At 46.8% G+C, this 10011-nt stretch overlaps 1 protein-coding gene across 1 annotated transcript; it reads right to left on the bottom strand.

Annotated features, from left to right (window-relative positions):
* Window positions 1-4: 4 nt before the first annotated feature.
* Window positions 5-5284, bottom strand: LOC136492125 (probable GPI-anchored adhesin-like protein PGA55; the record flags this gene model as incomplete). The annotated part of the gene is made up of 6 exons (XM_066488249.1): window positions 5032-5284; window positions 3120-3246; window positions 2627-2703; window positions 730-2478; window positions 351-537; window positions 5-267 (listed from the first exon to the last, which is right to left on the bottom strand). Coding segments are annotated over exons 1-6 (2427 nt in total), but the record flags the coding sequence as incomplete, so codon positions are not given.
* Window positions 5285-10011: the final 4727 nt, after the last annotated feature.

The following is a 10011-nucleotide window of genomic DNA, read 5'->3' as shown; positions in this document are numbered from 1 at the left end:
TCCGGTCCAATAACTTGTCACACAATGCAGGGTCTAGAGGGCAATCAGGCAAGTACCAGCCTGTGAAGACCATACCCAACTGCAGATCGCCTAACCCAGCAGATGATACAATCTTTTGTACAAAGGCAACACATTCAAGTTCATCATTGTCCACGCTCGAGAGAGGGGTTAAGTTTGTCAAATCAAGTAAAGGTGAAGGTGAGCTCATATCCTCCCATGATAATGAGCGTGTGACAGATTCAATTGCATCAGATGGTAAGGCAATTCCTACGATATGATAAAGAGGTAGTTAGTATAAAAACAAGGAAGCAATAGTAAACGCACAAGTCAAAAGAGGGAGCAAGACTTACTCTCATTGCTACAAGGAATGCTTCTTGATGATTCCGATCCATTAATGTTGCTATCTTCAAATGATACATCAAGAACTGATGTAGGACTAGGCTTATCACATCTACCATTCAGACCACCTGATCTCAATCCATCAAGATGTTCACTTGGACAGGCGGAAGAAATAGGTACTTCAATAGAAACAATATCCTGCAGCATATGTCTCATCGTCAGTTTACTGAGGATAACAAAAGTAGAGAACAAAAACGAAAGGTATTGAGGAAAAAAATAGTTAAGATGCCCTAAACTGGTTGTCACAGAAAATTATAGCAGAAATGATCAAAGCAACAAGAAAAAAGAACAGTAAGGGCATAGCGAAATAATTTGAGTTTAAGTTCCTACTTTTGAAGAACATATTGTTTGAGTAGTAGAACTATCATCTTTGTCCTCACAAAATGGCATAGCACCAATATTATGACCACCCTGTGGTTTCATGCTGCCAAAACAAGTGACTTCAACTTTCCCATCAGAGCTAGAAGATACAATGATTTTCTCTTTTGACTGCCTTTTACTTTTAGGGAAGAAAAAACTCGAAACTATCCCTTTGAATGATGACTTTGCTTTATCTGACCTTGTAGCCAAGTTTGGTGTTTTACAGCCTTCACAATTGGATGATGGGGCATTTGGTGCTATGTTATCAAACATGGACGCTGACACTGGGACAGATTTTGATCTTGCTAAAGTCTTCGGAGAGCTCTGCCCATCTCCTTCATTCTCTCTAAGAGCAGTTATACACGTAGCTTGCAGGGTCATCTCATTCTCTGCATCACATGGCCGACCACTTGAAACAGAACACATACCACCAACTTCTTTCTTGACTCCTCGAAGGGAAAGCATTTCTCCCAAAGTGCTTGAGCTTCTTGGTAATTGCATCTTTTCTTGGTTGATCTCATTATATGCTACTGACGCCCATCTTTCTGAAAGCCGTTTTTTAGCTTCCCTGATCACAGATGACTCAGGCGACCGTGATGTTCTGCTAAAAGTTGAGCCTGAGTAAGGACTGTTGTATCTTTTGAAGTGATCCCATGAATGCCGCGATACTGGGCTAACGATCTCCGAGTCACTTAGGTTACCATCTTCTTCATCAATGTAGTCAACTTCTGATCTGCTGAAAGAGCTTTCATCTCCACCATAGCCATTTGAGTATACAGAAGATAATAAAGACTCATCCCGCCGATGTAGACCATCTGGCGGGTAATTATCATCTTCTAAACCTCCATAAAAATCTATCTGCTCAGTCAACCGAGCTGGGGTTGCTTGGGGTGTTAGCCTGGCCATTGTTCTACTAGGCTTGCCAGGACTAGGCTTCAGGACCACTATCCTAGTTGGCTGGGATAAGGTAACTTCTGCTGAATGAGATCTCCGGTGTGTCCTCCGCATCACATGTTCATTTCCTTCATTTATTCTGTGTGTTCTGATTTCCCTTCTGCATTCACTCTCAACAAATTTAGTTGGTTTCAACACAGTAATACACTTTGTCTGTGGTGGTGATGCGCTTCTGTGAAGTCCAGGTAGCTGCTTTGAGAAAGTAGAGTTTGGTTCCTCCAGAAACTTAAGAAACAAATCTCTATTAGAACTTAGAACCTCAACAGCTTCTTGAAACTCCTTTGAATGGAGGAGTTTCTCATTTGTAGCAAGACGCTTTGCTTCCATGAACTTCTGACGAACAATTTCCATCCGTATGTCCCTCTTGCTCCTGGAAGACATTTCCCTAGGAAAAGCTTGGTCCTGAAGATGGTATGTTCTCAATGGTTCTTCACTGACTTCATAAACATCCTTAAATTCAACTGTTTCTTTGGGTCCTATGGGTTTGTCGCATGTTGTCATACTGGAATGGTACTGCTCTTGATGTTGATGGAGATTGTTTGTTTCGACCAAATTCCCATTTAAGTGTCTTTTCTTCACATTTCTTTTAGCAGAATGTAATGCTGGTTCTTGACCAGGTAGATCTTCTTCAAGTCCCATTAATCTGGCAACCACACTTGGTGACTTCTTCTTTGACTCCAATTCCTTGGACATCTCCTTTTCTAATGCCACATTCAATGGAGATGCATTTGATTTATTTCTTGATGAGCTCCAGTTACTAGCTCCCTGCAGCAATATTCTTATTATTAGAACACAAAAAATGTATCACTTCAATGAAATTTAGTAGGTTCTCGCCTACTGCATTATATTTAATAGAAAAATCACCTAAAGAAAATGGTAGTATAAATCAGGACAGACACGACATGTTACTTACTACTTTATCATTGGCATAAACTTTAGCAGAATCAACTGTTCTCTTGCCAACTTGCTTGTTTCTACATGCTGGAGAACCTGAAATATCCAAGCAGAACGAACAGCAATTTCAGTTTTGAGAATCAGTCCTTGCAAGGTTCAAAGGAGCAAGAGAACCTCTGAATACTTTTAATCTAAGAAAGGGAAAAACAAGGAAGAAAAAGACAAGTCAAGCATGTCATCTTCTAGATTGAAAAATGGCAAACATGGTGCAAAGGAATCATTGTCCACAAGACACCAATGCCATCTAGTCCCACACAAAAGAGGACATCGGAAATATTTGTCCCAGGCCAATTGCAAAAGATTGCATCTCACCAGCACCAAATAGCACCACTTCTAGAAATGTATTATTTTCCACCAGTAGAGAAGATAATTAAAATCAAATCTTGTAGAGCGTTGCATACAACAGCCTTGCAAGTTGCAACAAAAATACAAAGTGGAAGAAACTTATGTACCATCTGTACGAGCTCGATCTGTGAGCACGTTCGTGTTAGACATCCCTGCACTGAGGTCGAATAGGTTGATCATTGCCTTCTTCTGATCATAAACGCGACCTCTGAGCATGGCAACATTGATAGAGTCCTGAAAATATTAGTTATGGCAAAAAAGGATATAAGTGCAAGGACATGAAGAAAATGAAACTTTACCAACTACAGTAGGCTTGGACCTGAGATCTATAAAGCCTAAAGAAGTCTAACTGAAAGACAGGAGCATGACAGTTAGCTGGTACCATCCGCTAGCAGAGTGGTGGGTGGATATATAGGTAACCAGAGTTTGAAGAGTTTTGGGGTGCCCCTAGGCCCTAGGTCTCAGCATCAATTTTTGAAAAATTTCAAGCCTTAATTTTGAACTCGGGCACGACGTCAGACTCAGAGTATATCGCTGTAGCAAAATGCTGTCCTTTCCGAGAAAACACACATGCCTAAAGCTGGGCTTTTGCAGGCATAGGCCATACAGTGTGCAAGGGGAGCAGAGCACAGTTCATGGCCCTCCTGTTGTTTATAGAAACCAAAAGAAAGTTAGCCGCCACGCCCAACGATATGAAACGATGGTGACACAGCAACAGGCGAGATGGAAAAGTGGAATGTAGCAAAGATCCGGAGGTAAACATAAAGCAAATGCACCGAGATGAACTAATTAGTACAAATCTATGATTATGATCAAAAGGAATCTTTCAGCACGAAAAGCCTTTTAAGGATGCACTTTTTGGGCCAGTGGTAAACTAAACCTCACAGCTCAGAGGTGAGAGAAGGTAAAAGGCACACAGCTTTGTCTTTGTGCTCTATGGGATAAGGATACCAAAGCTCGAGCTAGGTCAGAGCTCAGAGGTGAGTGAGACAACTACAGAACGATGCAGTGGCGACAGTGAGAGTAACGAGATACTAGTGGCACATTTTTTTAAGACCCAATTTTGTTCTCAGCAAATTTAGTCGGTGGAAACTGGAAAGACAGAGAGACGATGATAAAAAGACGAGAAGACGTACAAAACTAGGAAGAATGGAAACCAACGAGACGTGTGCTCAAGTCCAAACGAACTCTCCGAAAGCAAAAGCAAAAGGAAACCACTTACCGAAGTCTGCAGTTCTTGCAGAAGTAAAACACCATGAACTCGAAGCTTTCCAAGCAGAAACGCAGCTAAAAACAGGCCAACTCTATGCAGCAATCGAGAGGCACGACTACGAGGACCGCACGGGCAACGGAGGACCGGACACGGGAGGAGGGGAGTTCAGAGCCGGCCAAGGGACAACCGCGCGATGCTGGAAAACGCCAGAGGGGGGAAGGAATCTTGCAGGTAAATACTAGTTCGAGCATTTAAACTGCAAAGCCTGCGTCTTTGCCGGGCTGGGGCTGCTCATCAGAGGAGAGGGCGTCGCGGCCTGCAGCTGCAGGGTGACTGACGGAGGGGGCGCGCGTTCGAGCAATAAATTCTCGGGCGCGGGAGCGGAAAGCAACGGGAGGAGCCTCGCAAAGGCGGCGCTTTTACGCCGGCACCGATGGAAATTCGGACCTGGCGAACCATAAACTACGCTCAGATCTCCAGATTCTCCTTTTGCGCAGAGATTGGCCCCCAAAATTCGCAGACTGAACCCACAAGCACCAAATGCAGCCTTAAATCTCAGCAGGCGCGTCATCAAAACAGGATTACCGCCATAAGCAATGCAGCACGCAACAAGGCGGCGCATCCAAGACTCGGAAGCACAAATTTTGCGGCGAAAGGTTACCAAAAAAACGGAAGAAAAGATCTAAGGAAGATGGCAAAAAAAAAAACAAGAAAGGGAGGTTTCCAGCCACCAGTGTGTGTGTGTATGAGAGAGAGAGAGGAGAGTGAGCGACGGAGTGAAACAGGCGGAATTGGGAGGAGCTCACCTGCGGCGAGGAGGGCCGGCGCATTCGCCGGCGCGGGGCGCGACGCGGGACGGAGCAGTGGTGAGCGCTAAGCGACGCGGTGGGAGGTTGGTGTGGAAGGAAGGGGATGGATCGATCGATCTCAGCCCAGCTCTTGTGAACTGTTCCTTTGTTGTTTCTTCCCCGCTAGCTTTGCGTTTCGTTCCGCTTTGCTTGGCTTCCGGTGTCCACCACCACTGTCACCTCGTGGGCTCGTGGCCCGCGGCGTACGTGCGTTGCGTGCGTGCGTGCGTGCGGGAAATACCAAACCCGAAAAGTGGTGATGATGGTGGGCGGCGGATGTGGTTGGAGTTGGATTGGCTCTTGGCCGGATGAAGAAGAGTGCACGAGCGACTGGACTGAACTGCAATGCAAGGAAGTGGCATGAATTACGGGACACTGCACGATCAGGCTCGGCAAACTGCTAATCGTATGGGATGAGATGAGACTACCGTTGTTTATTCAGTGACTTCGCGCAATGTACTCCCAAGTCCCAAATGTATCACGTAATAGTGATTGTGCCTCCATTTTTTTGGGTCTGTCTATAATTAATTGAGTGAAATCAAGGACCTGTGCACACCATCGTGAATCAAAACCAAGGACCTTTGTTCATCTTCCACCTTGGGTTGATTTTCTTTGTTCAGTTCTAACCTCCCCATGGATTCCTTGTTCCTCTATAATTAGCTGTTAATAATTTGTTTCTTTACATCCAAAAAAATCTAGCTAATTGTTAGTTAAATACTCAACTAAAAACTATCTCACTAGTTAGTCGGTTAGATCAAACCAGTTAATGTAATAGTTAGCTATAAACTATTAGCTAGCTAACTATTACTAAACATGCAACATTTACGTGCACAGGCCTATATGTAAATGTGAAATGAAACTATGTGACATACAAGTCAGCTACTGAAAACAGTGCAATAAAATCTAACACTGGAAATGGTCTAGCTCACCTTTCTTGTTTCTCCTCATTTTTAACATAAAGCCCACTTGCAACAATTTATTATATTTGCTCTGAGGATTTCATCGGTGATCTACTATAACACTCGGGTTGTCCCACGCATTACACAGTTTGTTGTCTTTGTTGTACTTTAGTGCAAAAAGAATTTAATAATAGACCATTGATTGAAATGTTCAGAGGAGAATTGTACTCGTCAATTAGACGAATAATGTTCCATGATTAGAGCCGTGTATCAATTGATGAAAGGTTTAAAAATAGTAAAAGGAATAAGGTCTTCTTTGTTTAAGCACAAGAATCTACGAGAGTACCATATCCTAGTTACGTGGTGATATATAGATGCTGTTTTAAATTAGAGGAAGAAATTATTTGGTTATATAAAGCTAGGATAAAAAGACAAAAAGAGAATTGGACTCATCACCTACCCATTTATTTAGTTCTCATCGTCCATTTAAGGTCCCATTTAGTGGAACTCAGGCTAACTTTAGCTCTAACTTCTTCATGTAAAATAAATACTACTTTTGTCCCAAAAAGAATGTAATTATGGGTTGCGTGCTAGCTAAAGTGGTTCGCGTTGACCAAGTTTCTAGTGAATAATATTCACATTTATAGCTCCAAATCAATTTATTGTGAAAATACATTTCATACTTTATCTAACGATATTTATTTGATAGCATAAATACTTATACGAAAATTGCATGCTTTATGTGACAAAGAGAGTAGTTGTTTCTCTTCTTTTTCAAAATGAAGAGCTGGTGAAGGGTTTTACCGCTTCCGGCTTCTCCACATACTGTAGCAAGAAGCAAAGATGTGGAGCCATATGCCAAATGGATCGTAAGCATGATCTCTAGCTCTATTTATCTCTAATATACACGCCCTAAGGTTACACATCAAAATAACGTGCAGGTTTCAAAGCAATATAAACTAGGAAAGGAAACGGAGTAAGCCAAACATCTAAATTTTCAGACGCGCGTACGGATTGCCGAAATGTGCGATAAGGAAAGCGGTTCGCCACCGTGCACACGCGTTTGTTTGTTGGAGCAAAATCCGGACGTGATGGTTCTGGTTATGCGGACGAGAAGCAGCAGGGTTTTTTTTTTGGGGGGGGGGGGGGGGGGGGGGGTGGCGTGGCGGTATTGCGCAAATAGAATGACCCATCCAATCAAGCGACGCGATCGATGGCGTTAGGTGGAGCGACTCTGGTTTTTGTTGTGTTGCGTTCGATCTCGTGGCCCTCCGATGCAAGGCTACAAATCCTCCAATCCTCTTCTTGCGGTTGCGGCTAGCAGGCAGGCAGCAGGTCGAAGAGCGCGCGATCGTGATTTGTCGTAGACAGAACAGAACCCAGGCCGTCCATGGAATGGACGGAAGCTTGCCCGGGCCTTGGGTGACTCTCTGCCTCCTGCCCTCCTGGTCGGTCTCGTGATGATCTCCAGCCTGGTGAGCCCCGCAACTAATGCAAAAAAAAAAAAAAGGTAGCGAGTGATATCGATCGCCAATCGACCGAGACGACGACGGCCTCATCAGCCACACCAGATATGCCGTGTCACTCGATCATGTCATTGCCCGCGCCGCGAGCGGCTGGTCGATCGGGTCAGCGGACAGTAGGCTCCGCTCCGGAGACACGCGGGGGAGTAACCGGTCTGTAACTAACGGCAGCTGCGGCCACGCGCGAGCTGATCTGAATCTGATGGAAGAGACTGGACTGGAGGGACCTGCCTACCTGCGGCCCTGCGCCCGGGGGTATGGGATGGGGGATGGGGGATGGAAGATGGAGCCTACAGCGAGGCACGCTTTGGCGCGTTGCATCGCGTCGCGGTACATGGAAGATGGAACAGGCATCGGCCCGGGGCGTGCGGTGTCCCTACTGAACCTGAAGAGAGGACCCGCCCGAGCGCCCGCCCCCCGCAAGGTTCCCATCATCCCATTCGCATCCCGCGGGGGCCTGCCTGCTGGCTCCGCTGCACGCCTGCACCTGCACTACGTGCCAGCAGGGACGCCGAGCCGAGCCGGCGAGACGACAAGACGACGCGCTGCACCGCTGCAGCGGGCAGCGGTGCAGTGTAAGATTCCCCTGGCGGTTGCATGCCCTCTCCAGTCCACCTCGAACTGGGCGGGGCCGGATGGCTGGCGGGCGGCGGCTAACGGCTGCAGGCAGCAGGAGGGAGGCGCTTTCCCGCGCGCGTGTGAGGAGTTGGTGTCCCTCCGTTCCGATCTCCTCCTGCTGCGGTGTACTACGATCGAGCGGAGTCTGATGCGTTTTGCATCGTCACCTCTTCTGTTGACACGAATGGCCGGAGAACGCATACAGTACGTATTCAGTTCAGATTTGAGAACCGGCGGGAAGCTAGGGCCGGAACGCCCTACGGTACTCGCTAATGAACCCGGGACACGCTGGCTTTGAAACGGATCTAACGGCTCTACGCCGATGATTCCCAGTTTGAACAGTTATTTTTTTATCCCTCCTCTTTCCAATCTGCTCTACGTACTCCTACCAGGAGACCGATATTCCTGCCTTAGTAGCCTATGGTCACGTGCTACCCAGTTTCTGAGGCAAAACATCGAACACTGTCAAAGCGATTGGACTTTTCCTCGTTCATCCTGATCGCTCGATCGTATAGTGTTTTTTTCTGACAACAAAACAGCATCAGTCGGCTTATAAAGCACAGAAACGATCATCGAACAGACGGGTTGTCCTGTCCGGCCTACTGGAAAAAAAAATGAATTGCAACAGGTCTACGCACGATGCACCGGAGATGCGTCAGCATGCCATCGTACACGTACAGTATACCCTTCCCTTGACATCTGCCAACAAGCAACGGTAGCCGGTAGGGTCCAGACGTCCAGTCCAGACCTTGAGACCCCGCCTCCCGGGACGCGCTGCCCCTGTGCTGAATCGCTGATCCAGCTGGTGGAACATGATGCTCCCGCTTCCGGTTCCGGCGCTCCAAAGTCCAAATACAGCCGAGCAGTGACCAGCAGAGCTAGCAGCGTACTAGCACGGTAGCGGTCCGGCCGTGCCCCGGAGGTTGCGAGAGTTGGTTGAAGCGTTGCACTCGCCGCGTGACCCAGCCCATCATGTAACACGACACGAGTAACTGGGGCAACGATGCGCGGCGCACGGTTCCATACAAAGATTACTGCGTACGGCTCCGGCCCGTCGCCGTCGTGACAAACTGCCACTCGCCGGGGCGCGCGCCGGGCGGCATCGCGCTCATTCCCATGCCCCGCGCCCGTGCATGTTATGACGACGTGAATCTGTCGCCCGCATCGGATGCGGACCTACAGAGGCCGACGTTGTCGGGGACTCGGCGCGCACAAAGCCGAGAGATACTTACGTACAGTACGTACTCAACTGGATACCAGTAGCTCGTCCAGAAAAAATAAATGGAAACGGCAATTGGGTTACAAGCAACCAAACAAAAATACAAACGGACATTGCTGCGATGGGCACTTCAAACGGCAGCTGATAGCAGCATCGGCGTCGCCCTTCACCTTTCACATTATGTTGGCCTGTTGAGCGTTATGTGGGGCGGCAGTAGCCACTAGGGGAAGAGTTGGGATAACCCGCTCATGTCACAGGGATCTATGATAGTTCTGTCTCCATGGAATCTAATGATGCAAGTTGAGAATCATGAGCACAGGACATTCAAGCTAAAAGACGCAGCTTTCTCGTAAAATATTTGGAGTGTCACTGAAAACACGAAGACCTTGTTTGGATGCGCATGTATTCATCGCAATCCACATGTGTTAAGTGGATTGGAATAGAACTGAACTAAATTCCATTACATTCCATTCTTCCACTCCAACACATGTGGATTGGTAGATACACATGGATCTAAACTAGGCCATAGGGTGCACCTGCCCCCATTTTCATAGAGCACCCAAAGCATGCCATGGAATCTAATCCAGGGCCAATGTTTTGTTTTGACCTAGAAAGGGCCGCCCAGCTACTACGTGAAGTGATCAGGAGGCTATCACGTCACTGGGAGCAAAAAAGCACT

The sequence above is a fragment of the Miscanthus floridulus genome, chromosome 11, assembly GCF_019320115.1.
Source record: "Miscanthus floridulus cultivar M001 chromosome 11, ASM1932011v1, whole genome shotgun sequence".
Taxonomy (NCBI): Eukaryota; Viridiplantae; Streptophyta; class Magnoliopsida; order Poales; family Poaceae; genus Miscanthus; species Miscanthus floridulus.
This window is presented reverse-complemented; position numbering and strand designations above follow the sequence as displayed.